This window comes from Sinohyriopsis cumingii, chromosome 1 (assembly GCF_028554795.1).
Source record: "Sinohyriopsis cumingii isolate HCF-2022 chromosome 1, ASM2855479v2, whole genome shotgun sequence".
NCBI classification, from domain to species: Eukaryota; Metazoa; Mollusca; class Bivalvia; order Unionida; family Unionidae; genus Sinohyriopsis; species Sinohyriopsis cumingii.
Window position 1 is genome coordinate 148479348 of NC_142961.1, and position 25579 is coordinate 148504926.

At 35.7% G+C, this 25579-nt stretch overlaps 1 protein-coding gene across 1 annotated transcript in view; it reads left to right on the plus strand.

Moving 5' to 3' along the window:
- Positions 1 to 25204, plus strand: part of LOC149808121 (uncharacterized) — a 92848-nt gene extending 67644 nt beyond the window's left edge. Inside the window, exons 9-10 of the mRNA XM_089973571.1 lie at positions 5003 to 5124; positions 16567 to 25204. Coding sequence (XP_089829697.1) covers positions 5003 to 5124; positions 16567 to 20291 — 3847 coding nt within the window. The 3' untranslated portion in view covers positions 20292 to 25204. The remainder of the gene's footprint in view (positions 1 to 5002; positions 5125 to 16566) is intronic.
- Positions 25205 to 25579: the final 375 nt, after the last annotated feature.

Here is a 25579-nt window from a genome sequence, read left to right on the forward strand (position 1 = left end):
AAGTGTATTCTGGGCTTATCCCAGCTTAAGGTATGTTATGCACTAAGCTGATCCCAGCATAATAGTGTATTGTGGTGGGCTGATCCCATCTTCTAGTTCATCTATGCTAGGCTGATTCCAGCATTATCATGTATTCTGGGCTGATCCCAGCTTCTGTAGACTTCTAGGCTGATCCCAGCTCAAAATCTGCTAGGCTGATCCCAGCATTTAGGTGTATACTGGGCTAGTCCCAACAAAAGTAGACTACGTGCTAGGCTGATCCCAACATTCAGGTGTATTATGGGCTGATCCCAGCTTAAGTAGACTATGTGCTCGGCTGATCGTAGCATACAAGTGTGTTCTGGGATGATCCCATCTTAACTAAATTTATGCTAGGCTGATCCCAAACATAAGAGTGTATTCTGGGTTGATCCCAGATTAGTGGAATTGAGCTAGGCTGATCCTAGCTTGAAGAAAGTATTCTTAATTTTACCCATTTAAAACTTCAAGAAATGTATCTAACGCTCATGACCTTTACATTATTAGTATAGCTTATGAGTATCTGATTGGGTGAAAATGCCAAATTGAATTTGACATTAAAATATATCAAATGAGAGCGTGATTAATGGTTACCAGTGTTGTAACTGTTTCATGTTGTGACACCAAAATGTGACAGAAGTGAATGAGATACTACAAAATATCAAATAACACACTCTTCATGGTAATTTATACACATATGACATAACATGTAAGTGTACTAGCTCAGGGCTTCCGTTAAATTGATATTTTATGGAGTCCTGAGGACCCCCACATTTAAATTTTATAGGGTCCTTACAAGATGTTAAAGGGTCCCACTTTATAGTTTCTACCATAAGTTGTGTGTGTGAGAGGGAGAGAGAAATCACTCGAATTTTGGTGAAAATAGGAGTTCCACCAGCAAAAGTTGCAGTCCCCTCTCACAAGCATGTTGGGCATACAGGAAGTGGATAAATATCCATTATAATGCCAGGAATAAAGAGACACAAAATCTTGTAAATTTTACTTATTTGTAATTCTTTAATTATTCATGTATTAAAATTGATATCCCATCAGTCGACTTGGGAACACGTTACACAAGGCTATTGTTTGAGACAGTAATACGTCGCACCTTCCAAAACAAATATCAAGCGAGTCGTCTTAATCACAGAACTGGATGATCGTGAATTTATTTTTACATATTTTGCAATGAGCATTCAAGTGCTCAATCCTGAGTGCTGAATTACATTACTCTCATATTCTTCTTTTTAAAGTTTGTAAAGCGGTGTTGATTTGTCCTTTTTTTTTCTGATCTGACATGTTTTGAAGTTTGCAAAGATCCATCTGTTCTAACAGTTTTCGTCGTATAATATCCACAAGTCACACCGTAAAGCATCTTGCTTCTAATCTGGCATCATTTTCTATAAAACCATAGATTGTTAGCCACCTAATTTTATTATGACTTTTTATTATGACTATAATGAATCTGTTAAGCTAAGTTCACATTGATGAAACTCGTCTGTTTTCTTGGAAATAAAATGGGTCATATACAGTTGCTATAAATAGAAATCAAGGAAACTTATGTAGCAGTGATGTTTTTGAAGCAGATTCTCAAATTAATACAAGTGGAATTAAAGGGATGAAACTAAAAATGATAAAGACAACTTTTTACTGATTTTTATTTACTTTATTGTTTAACCACTCCAGTGGCCTAGTGATTAGAGGGTTTGCCTCGGATGCAGGAGTCATGGGTTCGATCCCCGTCAGAGTCATACCAAAGACTTATAAAAATGGTACTTACAGCTACCTTGCTTGGCAATCAGCATTAAGAGGTTAGTGTTAGGACTGGTCGGCCTGGTGTCAGGATAATGTGACTGGGTGGGACATCATGCTACATGTCTGCGGCATGATAACCCAGTGCTAGACTGCACTATAAAATGCAACACTGCAGACATCGTAGCGATACAACTGAAATTTTTTTAAAGTTATGTTAAAAAATCCAAATCACACACATATACTTTATTGTTTAATTTACCAAAACAGTGTAATCCATATACTGGAGAAGATAAAATGTAATTTGTTGAAAAAAGGTGAAATGATTAAGACGAAACCATAATGGCTGGCATGTATGCATTTAACCCCAAAAAATACTTATCCAAATTTGCAAACAGCATTTTGTCCAAGTCTGAATGTGAAAGCAACAAATAGTAGTAATATTTATTATCGTAAGGTTTATCTTTTAATTTAATTTGAATCCTTAACACGTCATCCTTTCAAAATCACGTGCACTATAGTTATTCGGCTACTCAGAAATGAACACAATGCCTAATTAATAAGCACGACCTCAACAGACTTATGCAAGAGTGCAAATCATAACAAAAATCATTGAGACCTCTGTTTTGTGAAACCTCGATTGCATACAAAGAAATATCAGAAGCACAAATTACAGCCAATACAAGGAGGTGCATGAGATGAAAAATAATCTCGTTGATTAAAAAAAAATTGAATACTGAGTCAAAAAAGTTGGTAGTGACAACAACGAAAGCAAAAGAAATCTTTGCCAAGACTGGCAGATCGATATCAGTAGGTTGTGACCAGTTGGAGAAAAGACAAGTGAATTTATGTGATTATTTGTGTACAATTTATGTATTTGGCTATTTTATTTTACAGATTTGTTATGATAAGAGGAAGGTATACTATAATATTTGCAGCAGAAATTGACAAATTATTGTGACTGAATTATTGTGTGAACATGTACATGTAATAACTTAAGCACTAATATTATTGGAGAACAAGTCAATGTGACAATGAACATTTTGAAATTATTCAAGTATTGCTTGAAAGTTTTATAAAGTTATTTTTTTTAATGAATGGTTTTCGGAATGAAGTAACAACTCTGCAATATATTATGATAATAAGGTCCACCAGGATTAGTTTTATATGAATGTAAATGCATTTTTGGACCCCAAAGCCCCCCCTTCAGCTCTGTTATTTCTTAGTGGTCCTCTCTCTCTCTCTCTCTCTCCAAACCCTTTTCTATTCATCCTTTAATTTGTCTATATGCTCATACATGTCTGTTTTTGTGCTTCTATATTTGCATTCTCTTTCTTACGTACATGTATTATTTGCATATATATTTGTATGACTTTAATTATTGGCACATAGTTATAAGGTGACAACATATATATATACATATATATAAGTTGAAATTAATAGAACCAGATTTCCATAAAATGCCACCTATTTTATTTTATCTTTGTTTTTTACTAATGTTGGGATACTGTTTGGGTCATGCTCATAATTTCTATGAGCTAGCTCAATTTCCCTGTCAGCTTTCCCAGAGCAAGCTGAGAAAAAATAATTTAATTCTGGGTAACATGTTTTTGCAAAACCTAAAATTGCCTTTAATCATTTGCAGATCGTTTGTCAAATCTTCAGTTACAGGGTATTATGCAATGTGGGGAAAGCTGTATTATTTAAACTAATGTTCCATATGTGCCTTTTTCAGTTCACATTTCAGTTTCAGTAATTTTTGGTTCTGTTTGTTTTATCATCAATCAGTCATTAACAGTTATCATTTTCTGTCATTAAATCTTCAACAAATTATGTTAACTAACACATATGCTGTCAGTTTGTGTGATTCAGTGAATCTTGCAAAATTGTTATGATTTGCACTTTTGAATAGGAGTTCCACAAATTAGTTTGAAAATGTACTGTGCACAGTATGCAGTTTTATTAGCTGTTCGATCTGCAAGTGCTATTAGATGTTTCATTGTGCTTGCTGCCACATCGGTCTTTTTTTCAGGTAGGCAACTCTTTACACATCTGCATTCTTCAAATCGACATTGAATGGTTGTTAAATTAAATTTAATTGGCATATTGGACCCTGGAACAAGAACTATGTTGTAGTCTTAAAAATTGCATCAAGAAGTTTTACATATAAGTATATAAAATATGGACTACCTAGAAAACCCAAAATGGCTGATTCCCAGTGTGTTTTATCTTTGATGATTTTGTTTGGCAGATACTGCTGATGATGGCAATGATTTTTAAAATTATGAAGTATATCAAATTATTGGAGCTGGGAAAGTGTTTATGGAGATGCCAGTGAGTAATTTTGAACCCAAAAATGAATTTAAAAAATGAAATTAACAAGCAAAGATACTTTTTTGATAAAAATACTTCTGTCTGAACAAGAAGACTATAGTATTAATGGACTTGAAACCTAAATATAGCATTATAAAACAGATACAAATTCTGGCATAGTAGTCAGTAAAGCACTGATTTAAGAAAGTGAAACTTTTGCAGAGCTTATGTTAGTGAAAATCTTATATTGGAGCAGAAGCTTCCGAAAGACAATGCATGTGAGCTTTGGAAAATTGTACATATCAATAACAACCACAAAGAACCAAACTTGTTCAAGCTAGCTGCGTATAATGCCCCTTCAGACAGCAGACTGTTAATGGAGGGAGGTTCTCAGCACAGAACAGTATTCATGCACAGATAAGAACAGATTACACTCAGAAGCAGTCAGTTGATTAATGCTTATTTTTGGTGACATCTTGAAAAACTTTGATTTCAATAGGACTCTTAACAGAGTGGAGCAGGAAGAAAGATATTGAAGTGTTTGGTAAATATTGACCTCAGGTCATTTCTAATATCCCTTTTTTAGGAGACATATAGAAAGCTTCCCCCTTTAGATAAAATCCTGTCAGCATCTCTTCTAACAGTAATTTTAGCACTGACAGGTACATGTATATACATGACTTGTAGCTGGATCAGAGTAATACCAACTAGCTTTGTATCTTTCATGTTTTTTTTAGTATTTTTTAATTCCAGATGGCAGACCCATTTTATGTTCATATGAGTGCCAGTCCATTTGATACTCTTGGCTGTTACTGTACTAATACCGGACTTCTGTTATTCACATTAACTTAAAACAGAAATAGAACATGCAGCAGGCAGACTTCATCTTGAAACTATATTTCTTATGCTATCTTTATTTCAGCAAATGGGAGATAATATTGTGTGACTGGTGTGGATCACAAGGGTCACACGTGGAGTGTAAATTTTTGTTAAAGATTGGAAAGTATGACATCTGTCCCTCTTGCAAGGAAATTGATGAAAGGGGTAAGAATCTTTATGCATGCATCTTATTTTATTGAAGGGTAGAAATAACATGCATGTACTCTGTTACAAGTTGAATCCAACTGAAAAACATAAATCCTGATCTGCCATTGCATTATGTGCTGGCAGATCAGGGTCAGTGTTGTTCAAATGATTACTCATAATTAACTGCATAGACCTAGATCTATCAGGACATCATGTGAGGTCAGATCTGGGTATGTGCCATTTGCAGTTGGACTTGAAAGTAAGTATATACGGTAATAGTATTACTTATGCCTGACCACTCCGGTGGCCTAGTGGTTAGAGCGTTTCTCTTCCCCACACACACACACACAGATGCGGGAGGTACTGGGTTCAAATCCTGGCCAAGTCGTACCAAAGACTTATAAAATTGGTACTAACAGCTTCCTTGCTAGGCGCTCAGCATTAAGAGGTTAGTGTTAGGATTGGTCGGCCTGGTGTCAGGATGTGACTGGGGTGGGGTGGGACATAATGTTACATGTCTGTGGCATGATGCCCCCCAGTGCCAGACATCACTTTAAACTGCCACACTGCAGACATTGTAGCGATATGACTGGAACATTGTTAAAACTACATTAAAAATCTAAATCACACACACACACACACATACTTATTCTTGTCCATCAGTCACAATAATTTTTAAAGGACTTTGGGTTTGGAAATAAATTTGTTGCAAGGCTTTGTAATATGAAAGCAAGATTAAAGTTGGATCTGCAGCCTTTTCTGACAGAAATCAACTGATTACAACCTATGATTGAAATAGAACTTCTCACTGCATACTGAACTAAGCTGTTTTCAATTATACTATATTTTTGGGATGCCAGTATTGTTGACTCACATTTTTAGTTTAATTTGTACCTCATATATGAAGTAGCAGCATGGGCTAGTGGTAGGCACAGTGGACTTAAAATTAGAAGGTCCTGGGTTGTAATTCCACCAATGGCATTTTTATCTGTGTCCTTGAAGAAGGTATATAACTTTGCTTCTTCAGAGATGATGGTAGGGCATGTAAATGCAAGAAATGTGCAAAATTTATACAAATTTGCACACTTGGAGGCTATTGATGCACTAGAACTCCTGCATATTTGTTTAAAGTAGCACATATAAAAATGTACTCTGCACAATATAAAATTTTTATTTAACTATCAACCCTTAGAGTGTTTGCTGTGACATAAGTAATGCCGGCAATAAAGGTATCATAGCACTTGACGCAACGTCTGTCTCTCTTCATATTTAGGCAACTGTTTATACATCTGGGTTCTTTGGTTTAACTAAATTTGATTGTTACATGTCATCCTAGAACAAGCATTCTGTCATAGTGTGAACATTGCTTCAAGGAAATTTTGCAAATGCATGTTTAAATATGTGCTACCTAGAACACCAAAATGACTGATTCCCAGCATGGTTCATCATCAGATGATCATTTTATTTGGCAGATATTGGCTGTTGATGGTGACCATGATATTGGTTATGAAGTATATCAGATTATAAGTGTGAATGATATCTATTAGTGTTTTTTTAACCCAAAAAGGATGATGTTGAACATGAGTCTAATGTACATGCTAGATGGACAAAACAGCATGCAAGACAGACCCTCTTTCAGCAGTATTTCAAAATTTAGTGAAGAACAGTCACATTTAATTAATTAGAATTAAGAGTGCAGTTTTCATTCATTTTCTCAAACAATTTAACCCTGCTACAAAACTATATTGCCTTATAAAGGTTAAGATAGACTGAAAAACAAGAATTAAAAAATGAAATTACAAAGTAAAGATATTTTTTTAATCAAAATACCTGTCTGAAGCAAGGAGTCTTTGGTATTGTTGGACATTGGACATGAAACCTAAATACAGTATTATGGAAATTGTTGGACATGAAACCTAAATACAGCATTATGGAAATTGATGGACAAGAAACCTAAATACAGCATTATGGAAATTGATGGACATGAAACCTAAATACAGCATTATGGAAATTGGTGGACATGAAACCTAAATACAGCATTATGGAAATTGTTGGACATGAAACCTAAATACAGCATTATGGAAATTGTTGAACATGAAACCTAAATACAGCATTATGGAAAAGATAGAAGCAAAGCACTGATTTAAGAAAGTCTAACTTTGGCTGAGCTTATGTTAGTGAAAAATCTTATTTTGGAGCAGTTTCCAAAAGACTAAACTTAACAAGCTTTGGAAAATTGTATGGATTACACCTTTTTAGTACATTAAAAATAAAATTAAAATAAAGCAATAAAAAATTTATTTTGTAATTTTTTTCTTAAAATCTCTTTAATTCCACTCATGTCACATTGAGGATATTCTTAAAAAGATGACTGTTGCATAAGAATAGTTTAAGAGTACATTCCTTATTGGATATTAAATAGCAACTGTACAGTGCTCAAAGAAACATTTTTGGACACAGATCCACAGCTGGTGACTTTAAAATAAATCATAAGCCCTGAATGAAGTTCCAAAAGCTCAGACTCCAATTTCCAAATTCCCAAAATGTCCCCTTTTTTAATATTATTTCTCACACAACATTGCAATTGCTACAACTCAAATATAAATTTATTAAGGGGTTTGAGGGTGATGCAGGTGTCATTAGTGTTTATCACTACACTCACTAGAGACCGGATTTGCCTGATGTTTGACTACTCCGGTGGCCTAGTGGTTAGAGCATCCATCTTGGATGCAGGAGGTTGTGGGTTTGATCTCTGGGCGGGTCATACCCAAGACTTACCAAAATGGTACCAACAGCTGCCTTGCTTGGTGATCAGCATTAAGAGGTTAGTGTTAGGACTGGTCAGCCTGGTGTCAGGATAATGTGACTGGGTGGGACATGCTGCATGTCTGTGGCATGCTGCCCCAGTGCTAGACATTACTATAAACTGCCACACTGCAGACATCGCAGAGATATGACTGACAAATTGTTAAAGCTACATTAAAAATCCAAATCACACACACACACACACACATTGCCTGATGTTCAAACTTCTTTGCTGGATTCTCTGGGTCTGTCATGAAGAAAACCAAGTTGACAAATGTCAATTTGTTGTTTGCAGTATGCAGTATGTGCAAATTCATTGCCTCTCCTCTTCCATTTTTTTTTTTTTTTTCCTGGCGTGTTTCGCAAAGTAAAACTCCATTGATCAGTTCTGAAATTTATTTTTGTTGGGCTTTGCTGATACTATTGACAGCTTATTGCTTCCTAAATCGGCTTCAGAAATGAATCACACATAAACACTTCTCTGACAAATGAAGTGATCATGCTTTGTGTTTCATATATGCAGTAAAATCAGACACAAAGAAATATTGCTGCTGTTCACAAAGTTGTCCTAAACCTATAATTCATATTGTTTAAACATGTTCATTCAAAGCATTGATATGTAATTTTGTTCTCCTACATGCATCTAGCATCTCTTTGATTTATCTATTGGGTTGTTCCACTTCCTGAGCATACCTATGCAAAATAGCTTAATGGGCTCACCCACTGCTGTCTTCAAACACATCACACAAACTATTATGAGCCACTTGAGTAATTTGTGAAATGTTGGTTTATACCTGACCTCTTGCTTTCTAATTATTACTGCTGTTTAAACTGCCCAAAGGATAGTTTTAATCGGCTCCAATCATGATTGTTTACAGTTTATATATGCTACATGTAATGGGCATATACTGATAGTGGTGATTCTATTTTCGACGATTAATGAACAATGTTTTATTGAAACACGATCGTTTCGGCGTTTGGGAATACAAAATAGTGTTTTTAGCATGACATGCCATGTTAAAATTTGATTAAAACCAGATCTCCACTTCATGCAGGACAGTGGTGATCTGATCCGATTGTGCTGTTATGGCAGGTATGTCAGCATCATGAAAATACATTTCCATATTTCATCAGCATCATCAGAGTTTCTCTGGCAAATTTGATTATTTATTTTTACAAGCATGACAGGCACCTCTTTTAGAATACAAGAAGGGCCTGATCTGAAACTAGAGGAGCCACAGACATCTGGCTATCAGATTATTTTATAGCACAGTGCATGTGACCCGTTTCTAAGAAAACAGTTTGGTTTCTTCAAAGATGCACTTTTCCTCACAGATTCATTATATACTGATAAGCTAATAAGGTAGCAGATCAGACTGTACTTTAAAACAAAATAGTGCCAGATGTTAAATGAAATGCTTGACAGTGGGAGCTGTGGATGATGGAAAATGTTAATGCAGATGGATCCTTTCAAAGTTCAAAACATGTCCGTCATAAAAAAGATTATTTTATAGCACAGTGCATGTGACCCGTTTCTAAGAAAACAGTTTGGTTTCTTCAAAGATGCACTTTTCCTCACAGATTCATTATATACTGATAAGCTAATAAGGTAGCATATCAGACTGTACTTTAAAACAAAATAGCGCCAGATGTTAAATGAAATGCTTGACAGTGGGAGCTGTGGATGATGGAAAATGTTAATGCAGATGGATCCTTTCAAAGTTCAAAACATGTCCATCATAAAAAGGACAAATCAACACCACTTTACAAACTTAAGGACCAGAATATGAGAGTAACGTGGGAAGTACCGTAAGCACAATGAGGTTAATGCCATTGGTAGCTTTTGGTCCTATCTAACTCGCACATATTTGGAGAATATCAAGAGAACCATGTTTTGGCACTCGGACTCTATTTTCTCCTCTTACTATCACCTGTTAGCTGGTAAAAGTGAATGCGTTTTCTCGGTGGGCCTAATTATCGTTTTTCAAAATGTGGTCCACATGGATTCCTTTCATTTGTTTTTTATTCTCTAGTTTTGGGATCCTGAAACCTCAAACTGTCAAATTCAGCTTTGCAGTAGCAGCAAGTAAGATATTTCTATTAAAATCTAGTTTGAGGGGATGATGTAATACTCACCTGCTACTAGTGCCAGATTCCCTCCCTTCCACCCAGTACTGTTGTCCCACTTTAGGCTGCTCCTGCAATTGTATGAGATGGTCCTTCACGTATTTAGTAAGTGCAAATGAGTTCCCATTAGACGTGGTTGTGTCAGGTGCTTTCCCTCAGTTGTGGTTCCCATATTAGTACCTTTCAGAACAGGTGATGGAAGATGAGTGAGTCTTTAGATGACAGTTTCGTGCGGCAAAAGCTGGTTGATCATAGTAATGAAGGCAATTAATTTTCAGAGTTAGGAAGTATATCAGATTATTTCAGCTGGAAATAGAAGTGAGTGATTTTGAATCTGTTAAAGGTGTTAAATATGAGTCAGATATACATGCTGGATGGACAAAAGACAACATGATGGTCAACCCGTCATTTCAGCATTATTTCGAAATTAAATGAAGAAAGGCAGACAAACAAGCCAAATTAAACCACAGACAATTTAAAAGTAGGATGCTCTTTTCGTTTCTCGTCACAATTTAGCCCAGTGGGATCATGTGCCACATAACCATATAGCCCTAGCATAAAGGTTGAGATGAATCTAATAAATAAGAATCTGGAAGTAAAGATATTTATTTCATCAAAATACCTGTTTGAACAAGTAGATTATGGCATTAATGGACTTAAAATCCTATTGCATCATTACGGAATAGTAAAAATGGCATAGTAGTCTGTAGAGTCCTAAAGCTTGTAAAAAGAAAAATAGTACTTTGGAGCAGAAGTATCCAAAAGACAAACTTGTTCCAGCTGGCTAAGCTAGCAATGTATATGCAGACTGAAAGGGGGTTCTCGGTACAGAACAATATACATACACAAATAAGAAAAATTTAAAGCTCAGAAAAATATCAACAAATTAGTGCTTATAAATCTAGAGGCAACATCTTTTAAAGATTCTGATATCAATAGGGGTCTTACAAAGTGGAAGAAAGAGAGATGTGGAGCAGGAAGAAAGAGATGGATATTGAAATATGATGCAAATATTGAACCATGGCCTTTCCTCCCCACATTTTTGTTCTACTACCCCATTATTCTTTTGACAAAATATCCCCCCTTATGATAAACTCCTGGGAGCATCTCTGGTTTATGAGTGCTTGCTTAGACACCACAAGGTGGGGATAGTCCCCCTTCCCCTCTTCATAAGGACCTGTTACCATTAAATGTATTAACGTTTACCTGATGGGGGGGGGGTAGTCTAAGAGTTTAAAGTTTTTCTAATCCGTCGTTTCATCACACATTACATTTTTTCTTTTCTTGTAGCCAGATTGTGCTAGAACTTAACAAAACATCCCTTAGGTGATTTTATTGGTCAATGTAGACAGCAGATGAAGCATGGTGAAGCTTGTTTCAACATGAATTTTCATGAAAGTGCCTCTTATGATGTTGGTTCTAAGTGGTACAAATCTGACATAAATATGGCCACCATAGCAGCCATGTTGAAAATCTTGTCTCTACTCTTCCTGAATGGATGGCCATATCGACCTGGAGTTTTCACCAAAGGACTACCAATACCTAGTTGGTCCTGAATGAAACTGGTGCTGAATGTAGATCCTGTATTGCTGCTATGACAACCATGTTGAAAATCCACTAAACAGATAATCATGTTGACATTGGCTTTTCACCAAACGATTTGTTATGTTTAGTTGAGAATGGTGCTGATCTTGGTCCATTGTGGTTAACTGCATTGACCATTTTATAAATCTTGTAATCAGTACACATACATGCTAACCATTGTGCTTTTAGCATAATCATTATGCTTTTTTCACGTAATTAAATCTCAGCACTCACACATATATGGATTATGCTTTTCCAGTACATTAAAAATAAAAATAAGACAACAAAAAGTTTGTCATATTTATTATCATTTCCTTAATCCCACTCATCATATAAATTTTAGAATGTTCTAAAAAGAACGCTGTGTAAGAACAGTGTAAGAGTTAATTTGTCCATTGTAGACCTAAATGTACTTTGCATATTTTCTATTTATAGTAACTGTATATTACTCATTGCAGGAAAAGAGATGGGTTTCTTTAAGCTGAATGATTGTCTTGCAGATTAATTATATTTATAATGAAGTTAGTATTTTTAAAGTGCTGCATGTTTAGCAAAACAGGATTTTATGGTGTGTCTTATGGATGAAAATTATTGGATCTTTTTAAACTTAAAACATGTCCAATCAGGAAAAGGACAATCAACACCGCTTTACAAATTTGGTAAGAAGAATATAAGAGTGATGCAATACAGCACTCAGATTGAGCACCCAAAAAAAATTTGGGACTTTACGATTATTCAGTGAAAGTTGAACGTGTAGTTGAATGTTGAATATATATAATTTGAATGTATTTTAATCCACATGAAGTTTTGCCAAGAATTTTGACCTCCTGAAGATCTAGCTTCAAAGCAAAAATAAATGTACATTTCACATACAGTCTGCTGTAATTGTGGCATGTAATACATAGATTATACTTTTTATGCTCAGGATACCTTTTTCTGCCAAAATGTATGCTTACACATCTCTTGGGGTCGACAAGTACGAGTCCAATAAATCACATGGTTTAAATGCTCCATATAGAGTTTCTGCAAAGATGGTACAATTACTGGTTCATACCAGCAAAAACAGATAGAGTCGGTTCAAGGCCAAATTTTTCCAGTATGAATGCTTATCAGCCAATATCATCAATACATGGTTTATCATTTGCATAAATTGGGAAAACAATATGTTGAAAATGACATTCCTAACATTTACAGGAACCCCGTTCATAATAAATGTAACAAATCAACATGATGGTAGAGTAATCCCTAGTCTAAGTTTCCTCTGACCCTTCCCACCAAATTTGAGATATTCTGACATTAATGCTGTTTTTGGGTCAGAGCCAACAGCCTGGAAATTTGGAAAGCATATTCCGAGAATGACCAGAAACTTCTTGCAACGAACTCGAGAATACCAGATTCATCAAGCAGAGAGCACGTGTCAGTGCAGTAGTCACTTGATACCAACAAAAACATAGCTGACACATGCTCTGTGCTTTATGGCTTTCTCCAGGTGGTGGCAAATTCCAACTTTTCAATAGCCAGTTGGCTTTTAACTCACTCACACCAATGCTAAAAAAAAATCTGATAGCCCAACACCATGGGACACTAATTTTAGATTGGGTGTGCCCTTTATTCTAAGTGAGGTGCCCATTGGGCTTGTCCAAAAAAAAGTCTAATTTGCCTGAGGAGACTCATTGTACTGATGAAATGTGTAAATGTGTTGTCAAGATGTTGACACACCTGCCATGACACAGTGCAATCTAAATCAGATCACCATTGTCCTACATGAAATTTGAGATCTGATTTTAATCAAATTGAAGATGATGTGTCATGCAACAAAAATGATTTTGTACTTCCAAACCCGTCACACATTCGTGTATCAAGAAAACACAATTTTCAGTAATCTTCGAAAATAGAGAAGAAGAAAAAACATCACTTCGGTATATGCCCTTTACATGTAGGTAGGATCAGGAAGTGGAACAACCGATTGCAGTTAAATCAGAGATATGCTAGATACATGTACAAGAATAAAAGTTATTACATATAATTGCCTTGAATGAGAGTATTTAAGCCGTATGTATTATACTTTTGACAAGTATGTGAACAGCAACAATGTTTCTTTGAAGATTTTATGCATAAATAGAATGCTAAGCATGATCATTTCAGTTGTCGGAATAGTGTTCAAGTGTAATTCATTTTTTTAAGCCAGTTTAGGAAACAATTAACTATCAGCAAAGCCCATCAAAGATAAATTTCAGAACTCCTGGTTTACGGACTTTTACTTTGTGAAGCATTCCAGTGACAACAAAATAAAGTGGTGGGGGGGCTATTAATTCTTTGCACATACTGCAAACAACACATTGACATACATCAAATCAGTCCTAACCAGGATTCACTCAGAGAATCCAGTATTGAAGTTTGAACACCAGGACCATCCAGTCCCTAGTGTGTGTAGTAATGAACACTAATGACACTTGCATTACCTTCAAACCCCTTTGAATGCCATTGAATTTATATTCCAATTGTAGGTATTACATTGTTGTGACAGTATTAACAAAGGAGAAGTTTTGGGCATGTGGAAATTGGAGTCGGGGCTTGTGGAATTTCAGTTAGGGCTTGTGAGTGTATTTAAGTCACCAGCCCATGGCCTGTGTCTAAAACACTGCACAGCCAATTAACAACTTTGGTTTTTTAGAGTTAATTTTTAAAATAACAGTTATGGTGTTTATGTGCATCACATAAAATGTTTAATTTTAGTGACTTGGTTTGATTGAAAACCTTTAATGTCAGCATAGATCATACAACTTAAAATCATCTATAAACAGAAAGCTGCAAAATCCAAACCAAACCGGTCCCTCAACAAACAGCATCTGGTTATTGATTTCTTTTGAACAAAAATAAAAGACTGGAATAACATCTTATAAACAGCAATAAGGGAGCTTTAATTTATGTTGCTATGCACACTAGTAATTAGTCCCACACTATATCACTGGAAGGAGAGTTGGCTTATCTCTTTCATGGCTTCAGGCAAATGATGATATCAGCTTGTAAAGTTTCCTTACTTGCTGCAGCAGAAAACAGTAGCATGTTTCAGTAATTTGATAAACATGGAGATTCTAACACAAACTGCAAGTTGTCCATTTTGACAGATCAGGGAGGCAGAATTGTATTGCCTGTATATACAATCACACACCTGAACCCATCTAAGGTATAAGCCAAGTCTTTTGGTGCTGTGATGTTGTGGTCAATCAGTAATCACAGTCATTGTTTATATTGGAGTACAGTTGCATGATAAGAATAGATCGACTTCTGACAGACTTTAATCCTGAGACCGTTAATTTTCAAGACTTTTTTAATTTGGTACATGAATACTGACATACTCATTGTTTTCTGCTACATGGACAAATTTTACCAGTAAAAACTGGCATATACCAATGTAACAGAATCTCTGTCCACAGCTAATATGTAGAAATGGTATTATCTTGGGTTCCTTTCATTTCTTTTCAGTTAGTAGAGACTCCATGCCTCCAATGAACTCTTTGTTTTTATGTTTTTGCAGACAGATTTTAAGTTTTAAAATAGATGATTTTGAATAAGCTTATTAGCTAGAATGGAAATTGAGACTGGTTTTGATCGATCTTCAAAAAACACAAGACACAATTCGTAAGTCTCCATCAACTAGTTAGTTATTCCATCATTATAGTGCCAGTCAACACCAAAACTTCTAAACTTTATAGTTCTGGCATGAAAGAAGTTTTAAATTTCCTTAAATACTCAGCATTTATGAAAGGCAACAGAGATTTCAAAAGTCTGTTGTCAGAGTTCTGCCTTGAGGAAGCTCGGGGTAATAATTATTTTATGTGTGTCAGTCCATACATTTTTTCATACCAAAGACTAATCTCAGTAGTAAAGGTTTTTAGATGGCAATATCAAAGATTGGGGGGTCAGCATAACATGCAGGATTTGGCTAGCTTCTTATTACTTTTTTCCTTCCCTAGAACAAAATTGTATTAAAATAACAGATATAATTGAGGCGTTAATTGTACTCAGAATGACTGAAAGTGTGTCAAGTGAGATCATAAGCTACTATTCTTCTGTCTTTATGGCTAAAAATGGAATTAGCAGAATGTCTTTTATCTTATAATACATTTCTTGACTAAGCTTTATGGATGGCTTGCACTTAAATAAACATTCTGCTGTCCAGAGGTCAGACGTTACAGCAAGTCTAATGAAATAATTTTTTCTGCACGCTAACTTTAAAAACCACATACCTTGGCCAAAGGTCTAAGTCATCACAGCCTATTGGCTACTAATTTCTGAATCAGTCATGCTCTGGTTTGTTCCTAGAGAACTGTTTTAACATGTATCATCTCATTGATTGGATGAGTCATGATCTTATCTTTCTTTTTAAGAAATGTTGAAGGAGCATATAATATTTTACATATCCTTCAGTATCTCCATCCACCATAATCAAGTTTTGCATTAGGTGAAGTTAGTTCCTCAGGTGTTTGTGAGATCCTGCAGCCCATTTGTGTGAATGTCTGTCTTCCACCAAATGGAAGTGTTTATTGAGCTGTTTTTAACCCTTAAGTGACAATGTTAAGGTTTACATTACAGAGAGTTCCCCACATACAGTTGGCTGCAAGTTTGCACTACTTTGTTGATATATGTGTCTAAGTTAGTAAACATTCTCATATCAAAAGTTAGATCTTTTATTGTATGCTTCTTTCTGTTTTGCTATGTTTTGCATTGACACTTTAGATTGTATCTCGTACATTGCAGAAGAGGATTTGATGGGAAATTCATGCTAATCTTTTTTTAATGGCATATATGTCACATATTCTCTGGTTTATTGTATGACGATATTAAAAAAGTTATTCCAAATATTTTCAGACTCGCAAAGCAGCACTTCTAAGTTCTTCCAATTGCTCATGCAGCTACTTCAAGATTTTCCTTTTATTTCAGAAAAAGCTCAAAAGAAAGAAAGTAAAGCCCCAATGAAGAAGAAAACACCAGAGAAGAAAACCAGAAAATCTGTAGAAAGTTCTGAAGAGGGCTCTCCCTCTAAAGATAAGAGCCCCTACCCAGGCCCATGCAGACAGCTTCGCAAAACTGGATTACCTGCTCCAGAAAGATTTGGTGTCAGCTCACATTTTTCTAGCAATTCACCATCAACGTCATCATCTCTATCAGGAAGAAGGAGTAAAAATGTTAGCTCAGATTTATCAGTCATGACTTCTCCAAGGTCTTCTGCATCAGACTTTCAAAAGACAGGAAGATCTTCAAACAAAAGTCCATCCAGTCATTCCTCAAGATCAGTATCATCACCTCAGTTTGGGAGAGGAGTTCAAGATTCTTCTCACTCAGGAAGGAAGAGTAGGAATACTAGTCCCATTCTGACCCTTTTGAATCCTTCAGGATCATCTTTATCTCAGTCTGGGGAAAAAATTAGAGGACCCTCCGACAGTCCATCTCTTTCCAAAGTAAAGTCCCTTTCGTCCCTTCATTCTGATAGAAAAAGTACATTGGTCAGTCCCAGCACAGCAAGTGATTTTTCTAGGTCACCATCCTCATCATTGCAATTTGATAGCAGAGGAAGATCTAGATCAAAGCATAAATCTAAATCTGGCAGAGACAAAAGTCCAAATCCAACTCAGAAGAGTTCGCTTTTGTTTACAGCTAAAGTAAGCAAAGGGACACCTAAGAGATCCTTGATATTCCAGACTGATAATAATACTGTAATAACAGAGACTCTGCCTACATCTCCATTTGGCATTGATTTCAGCTCTCCTAAAAAGCCTAACAAGTCTCCAGTAGGGTCTACTAAATCACTGGAAAGCACAAACAAGTCCCTAGGAAGAACAGAGAAGACCCGAGGGAAAACAAGGAAGTCAGAGATTGTTCAGATAGAAATTGTTAAATGTCTGCAACGGACAGAATCAGATTCACTCAAACCTACTTTAGGAAGTGAAAAATATAAGGGTAAATCACAAGAACCGTCATCTTCAAAACATAGACAGTTACGGCTTTCACTGAAAAGTAGGACAGCTAATAAAGAAGAGATAAATGCGAACAGCACCTCACCCATCATACCCAATCAGAATACAGTGAAAAAATTATTAGTTTTTTCATCGGAAAGTAGCTTACAGAAGTCTAATGCAGAAAAATACAGACAGCAAGGTCAGCTAAAGAGAAAATCAACAAACACTTTGAAAACTCCCCATTTGTCACCACATCTGAGATCAAAAAAATATTTATTGTCAAATGCCTCCCTAAAATCTCCAGATAGACCTAACAAAGTGTCACCGAGAAAGGTCACTCATTCTAATTCAGGATCATTGAGGATTAAAGTGTCTGCTCAAGAGGTAGATGTTATTGGATTCGAAGATAATGAGCAAGAAGTTAATATAAATCAAAATGGGGATTTTAACAGTGAACATTTTCAAGACTTAAGTTTTCGAAAGCTCTCCGCAGGACAGATAGCTAAAAGAACACAACGAAAAAGTAGAAGCACCACAAATATCCAGTGCCTTTCAGCACCAACATCTTCATTGATTGCTCAAGGTCCAACATCAGCTTGGAAGTGGAAGCACCGAAATGTAAGAAGTTCACTTTTTGTTAATGATAACAATACTTCTAAAAAGATGACTTCTGCAGCAAGAAATTCTTCGGTTATCTGCACACCTGATGGAAGTTTTGCTGAGTACAGCAGTTCATTGGATGATTCAGTTGGATCTTTTTCAGCATCTGATGCTATCTTTCGTTCATCAGCAGCTGAACAAGATACTTCTGAGAGTGAATTTAACTTTGATTCAGTACCTTCTGAAAGGGCAAAGAAAAGTCAGTCCAAAAGAACCACAAATGATTCCATTCAGACAAGTGCTGTTGGGGAATCTGAACTAAACAGGAGTACTGATTTGCAGCCACCATCTCACAGGAGAAAGAGAAACCACTCTAAATGGACACGTAAAAAAACGAAACAATACAAGGACAGTAAAAAGGATGTGACTGGGACAGAGATGATGGATGCGGACCTGAAAGACATCCCTTTTAGTTCACTTACCAATGTGGACAAGACCAGCAGATTTCAAGAACATCCCCAAGAAACTGTAAGCACAACTGAAAATAAAGATATGACTGGGCATACTCCCCAGAATAACTCCATGAAAGTGACAAAAAAGCTGAAAAAGAAAAGGTGCACAGAGCAGGAAACAAACCTTATGTCATCAAAAGTTGTTGGACAGTCTGGCCCTCTTCTGCACCCTTTGAGAAAACACATGGATAGGGTTGTCAGGTCAGGAGGAAAAGATGAATGTAGTGAATTGTCACAAGAACAAAAAGATTCTGCAAATAAACTGTCAGAGCCAGAATGCACAAAAGATGAGTTTTTCTTAAAAACAGTGGTTGAAGGAACAAGGAATGCCAGCGTTGCATGTCAGAGAGGCCTTAAGAGGAAGAGAAAGAGATCCTTAGAAGAGATGGGACAGTTCACGCTCAATAATTGGTTGAAGGAAGGTAAAGTGGGTTTGCCGAATTGCAGGCCAAAACATGACTGTCAGAAACAAGAAAAAGGGATTAATTTTCTTCAAGATCAGCATATCCAAGGTCTGGACCCAAATGTTATTACGCCTCAAAGTTTAGATCTTGTTCTGAAATGGAGAGGTAAGACTTTCATTGTAAAGAAAAACCAATGGCTTGAAGCAAAAGAGGCACAGGACACTTTGGGCCAAACAAAGAAAGCCCATCTGAAGAAGGACACAGTTGACATTGAGAACTTCTTAAAATCAAAAACAGCAAATATAGACAAAAGCATTGCTGATGCATTGTCTTCAGGCAAAGCTATTGGCAAGCGAGATTCCATTCTAATTTCTAAAGCAACTCAAGATACAGATCATAATGGATTATCAAATAACAAGGATGGAATGTCAAATTTAAGTATTTTGGCAGATTTAAGCCATGATTTTCGAGTAACAAGACAGATGGTTAACTCGCCAGAATTCAGAATGGCAGATTCCAAGCAGCCATCTCTCCAGTGTAAAATAGATGGACAAAGAGATGGTGTGGATGATGGAGATGATACTGTTGATGGAGACCTAAGAACAGAAATAGAAGAGAATGTTGATAAAACTGCAGCAAGGTCTGTTGAGGTGACACAAGCCGAGAAAGAACTTGCTCTGACTGCCAACAGACATAAGGTAAGTGACGATACAAACACTATTCAGCATGCAGAGAAAGAGAAAAAAGAGGAGGAGGAGGACATAGAGGATGACACGAGAAATATAAGCAACTCAGAGAAACATGAGACATCGGATATGGAAGTCATTGACTATGATGAATTTCTAAAGATGTGTAATTCAGATTCAGAAGAGAAACACTTGGGAAATACCATGGCAGCATCTTCAGTTCCTGAAAAGGAACAAGTGCTCTTGACAAAGGAATTGAATAAAAGTGTTGACTACTTTGATTTCAGTAGTAAAGAAAGCCATGTAATAGATCAAGAAAAGACATCTGTGACACATTTATCAGGAAGCCTTGACAAACATCAAGATGCTGATATGAAAAACAACATTAGCTCCAAAGAAGATAAAAGTTCTGTGAGTGATAAAGGAGTAATGCTAGAATACTATACTCATAATGAGGAAAAGGTAGTAACTTTGGTTTGTACACCCCATAAACTTGTATCCTGCTAGAACAGGACATGAATCCAGTGTGCACAATCTCCTGATATTTCTTGTATTTACGTAAATTCAGCAAATTCACTCATTAGGAATTAAACACAATGTCACTTGGCAAAGTTCCATTTTGTTTTGCACTGCAGTGTCCAGTTTGCAAAGGAAAACATGCACATTTTAGCATGGATGTATTATGGCTTGAAAAGCATTGTTTGATTAATCCTGTATTCTTGGTAGTATTTGAAAGAGTACTGAATGCAATGTTTAGTAGAACTTAACTATGGAAATCTTGTTCTTTATGATTTACTAGTGTTTATGACTATGTTTTCCTGAATCTCTGTATGAGATTGGTATTCTTTTATAATTAGGCAGTGCATGATAAACTTAAGTCATGCAGAGAAAAATAATTTGCCAGCATTTTTTGGTGCAGGTGTTGATCTGCCTAAAATCAAACTGGCCAGTTGGACTGGCCACTCATTATTTGACCCAGTCCACCATGAAATTGGCTGGCATTGGAGTGGCAGCCTGCAGCAGTTTCATGTGCTGCAGCACAATCTTAAAAACCATGTAGATGTAAACAAACCTTTGTAGAAGTTCCGTATCTGGACTGAGTGAAGTAACATTAGTCACCAGATTTACCCCATGTCCCACAGGTCAAAGAATGTTCCAGATTTTAAATGGTCTTTACAGCTTGGGTAAATTTTTTTTCTTCAAAGGTTGCTTGGCTATTTAAAAAAATTAGTTCTGGATTGCTTATCTGAAAGTGATGATGCATGATCAAGCTTCCTATGTATTGAATATTTTACCTTCCTATATAAGGTCATTCCATGAAAACTCTTACCATAAAAATGGCATATTTTATTTTTCTCAGCTCTTGTCTTAGAAATGAGCAGTAATTGCCAAATAATAAAACAATTTCAAACTTAGAATATTGTAAGGCTTGCATTCCTTTCTTTAATTTACCTTTTTTGTTTGTATTTATGTGTGCAACAGTATCTCACATGTAATAAAATATGCATGTGATCTACTATGTTAATAATTGTATGTGGGCAATGAAAAAATTACCACAGTCCTTACATTTTTCATCATATAATTGTGAAAATAAGAAATGATTTCAGCACAAGCAAAGGCACTGGATAGAAACTTTGTGAATTTCAGTGGTTAAATAAAACTGAATGATGTTATGAATCAGTGAAGATATGGCCTAATATAAAGATGTTTAGTCAGCTTTATTAAAGTATTTTAGATATAAATGCTATTCAGGGTAGTATAGAAATAAATGCTATTCAGGGTAGTATAGAAATAAATGCTATTCAGGGTAGTATAGAAATAAATGCTATTCTAGGTAGTATAGAAATAAATGCTATTCAGGGTATTAAAGAAATAAATGCTATTCAGGGTAGTATAGAAATAAATGCTATTCAGGGTAGTATAGAAATATAAGCTTCATTACGGTGGCAAAGATATAAAAGGCAAAGGGTACCAGCCTAGTGCTGGTGACTACCATGGTAATATATCAGGCATGCAGTCAAAGTAATGAAGCAGTGTTGTTCTGACAACATGTTACACTAGAAAAAATATGTGCATGTGATAATTACTGATATCGCAGGAATTTTCCAAGTTCTGAATCATAATTCTTAGTGCAAAGGTTTTGTGCATAAATTCCAGTTGTTTTTTTTTTTTTATGCCACCACAATAACTATGGAGGGGATCTTTCTCTGCATGTCACATCACAGCCTGTTCCATCACATGTCACAAATGTAATTTCCACTCAACTTCTGAAGGACTGCATGGATCACAAGGAAATTTGGTATTAGGCATTACATTAAAAACTAAATGGAGGGATCTGTTTACACTTATTTTGAATCCATTAAAATCCCATATATGTTCTCATATAATTATATTTCATGGTTCTAAACCTGTTGCATTTAAAAAGCTTCAAATGTGAAAACTTCACTTTCAGATAAGTTTCTGTTTATCAATAAACCGGTAGTAATAACTCGTTAACCCCACATGCCACGCTTTTGCATCATGAGGTAGTACTTTAGTTCTGAGCTCTGTGGCGTCAGCATTTTTCCTGATATACCAACGCAAGTAGTACTGTGGAAAAGAGGAAAATGTATCTCTGCAGTGATTTCAAGTAATATTGACTTTCAACTTGGATTTTTAAAAACAAATTATCAAACAACAATTTTCGAGACCAGACTTTTTTAGACCAAAAGTTAACATTTTTGGAAGCAGTGTTTATCATTTTAACATTTCTGCTTTTAGATGTAAAGCTGACCAGTCAACGGGGGTGTAGTTTGCACTTACCGTTGCCCCTCCACATCTGTGTAACATGCGTTCCCACACTTCTATGTTGCGTTCTCTCCTTGATCTGACACTACACCAGTCCAAAGTAGGATATCTTTGAGATCTTAGAGTAAAAAGGAGCTAGGACACAAAATCATGGGTCCAATAAGCCCTCCAAGTCTAGGTTTTGCACTTATGCTCATGCGCGAGCAAAATAGTCAATGGGAATCGTCTTCTATGCATTTAAGCATATGACAAAATGAAAATCTCCGTGAAACAGATGATATCACAAGTATTTTAAAAATCACGTTTCCTACCCCATTTGAGACAAAAATGGAAAGACTTTCCAGAGGAAAATGAGTTGTGGTGCATAACCATTTCGATGGTAATAAAACCAGTAAGGGATAAATGATGCACAATGCACAATTACATGATTGGTAGCAGATCAGTTAGTCTTCCTGATGTACTACCTTTATAATTGTTCTTTTGCTTTTTCTTTACAGTAAAAGTTAGGTACAATGAAAGAATCTCTTATTTATTATTGTTTTTAATATTTTTCTGTCTTTGGGTCCCACATGTAACTTTGCATTGTTTTGGGTGAAAATAACAGAAGTAGTAATCCTTTTCAAATAATGTCTTCCTCTCCCCATCTGGTGTCCTTATCCTTACATAATTTATTCTTGTACAGTGGAACCTGTCTTGAAACACCACCCCTTCTGCCAAAGCATAATGGTCTCTCAAGACAGGTGGTCTCTCATAACAGGTCATAACACCATATAATCAATAAATCATTACATGGAGAACCTGGTATCTCAAGACAGGTGGTCTCATAGCAGTGGTCTCTCAAGACAGGTTTTACTGTATAAGGCATACCTAAATGTGAACAGCAGAAACCCAGATCTGAAGTGTGAAATTTCCTGGCATATCAGTCTATTTCTTGTGATTTACAGCATAGACAGATCCTGGTCTTGTTGACACATTGTTTCAATTTTAAAAAAATGTCTGTGCATTGGCTTGGCTAACCTTTACTACATGTATTACCTTTTGGGGAGGAAGATTAATTGATTGTCTTCATTAAATGTGATTAGGATAAATTTCCTTAAATTTGAGTGTTTGCCATCAGTAATGACAGTTTTGAGCCCGTAGTATGCTAAAGCATCTCAAAAATACAAGTCATCATGTCTGATTACTTTGTTCATCAGATTCCATCCTATCCTTTTTTTTTCTTTCTATCAGTGGCAAAATATGGGAAGTGTCACTTTGCCCTCACAATTAATTGATAACTAACATTTAGTAACATTCACGATAATAATCATGCTGCTAGCTTAGATCTTGATTTGAGAAGGGGACAACAAAGAATTTTTATAAGGATGGGCTCAGAAATTCAGATTAAATTGAGATGCAACAACACTACTGACTGCTTTTGTCTCAAACACACAATATCTGAATTACATTACTCTGTATTTCTGAGGAGCTACAATTTGTATTCGAGTTCTTTTCTGACTTTACCATTAGTTGTCACCATATAGCCACAAATTGTGTAAGGGATGCCATAAATGCTCATACATTTATACATACTTTATGCTCTCTATAAATTCCAAATTTTTGTTTATGAACTTGATTTTGTTTGAAGTTAATGCTGTTCTCTTGAATGATTTATGCATTGAATCAATTGCTTCCCCCTTCAAGCTGGTAGATTTATATCCCTAACTGATACCAAACAATTGTGGTTATTATTCACTTTTATAAAAAAAATAGATGCATTTTTAGAAGCAGATGGAAAGTAAATCACCACAGTAGCATCTAATAATGATCACATTAATAATATCCCAAAATTGGAGCAACAGAAAGTCTTGCAGTTCGTAGTGATACTAATTACATATTCATCGATGCTGATAGCCAAATGAAAGGTTGGACTTGCATATTGGTTGAGCACACAACATATAAAATCATGTTAAGCATTCGCAGCTTCATGCTGGCCTTTTTCATGGTTTACGAGCATCAAGAAAACCCCAGAACTGTTCTATCATACTTAATTTGCACATTTAATGTTGATTAGATTTAATCAGAGAGTATATATACTTTAAGAGAAATTTTTCATGAATTTGAAATCTTGATTAAGATTTTATAAACTTCCATTTCAGACCACAAATTTGGATGAATATATTTTTAAAAATGTTGCTTTGGTTTGAACAGTGCCTAATGCAGTGATAATACCACATCATCAGAATAATGGACTCGCTTTGTTTGCTAGCAAATGCTGTTTGTAAATGGCAGCATCATTTGGGAAAGTTAAGCAAGCTGGTATGTTTATTTCAAGCAAATCTTCAAGAATCGACTGAATTCTGTTGAAAAGAATGTAATTCATATATAGATGTTGATGTAAATAATAATAATTAATGAATTCTACATAGTCCCAAATGTGCATATAGATCACACTTTATTTGTATGCATCGTGTAGATGCACATGTTAAAATGCATTTGGAAGGCTAGGACTACTGGTTATAGTTCCAGGTGATCTGAAAATGCTGTGCATGGAGAATCTTGTCCATCTTCATGATTTCTAAAATAGCTTTTATCAATGATAAACATGATATGTCAGTCACTGCTTCTCATGTTATTAAAAGGAATGAAACCATTGTTAGTATTATTTATTTCAATATAGTGGCAGGGATTGAACGACTAGTATGGCTATTATCAGAAAAGATTGTGTTGCATCACACACTACCCATCTGGATACCAATCACAGGTACAAGATAATCACTGCATTATGCAAAATAATGCCAGTTTAACATTACTAAAGGTAAAGACGACAAAGCGCGTTTTATGATTAAAAATATAGGTGGGGGTATTTCCTTGCGATTTTGGTCATATGGTACGAAAGTTGTTAATGAACTTGATTCTGTAATGCACCTGGGTTTTTTTTAACGAACGGTATAATTTAGTTTCATGATTATTTTTAAATTATGTTTTTACCAACCGTTCAGATCAGGATTCTCAATGATATCTACTAT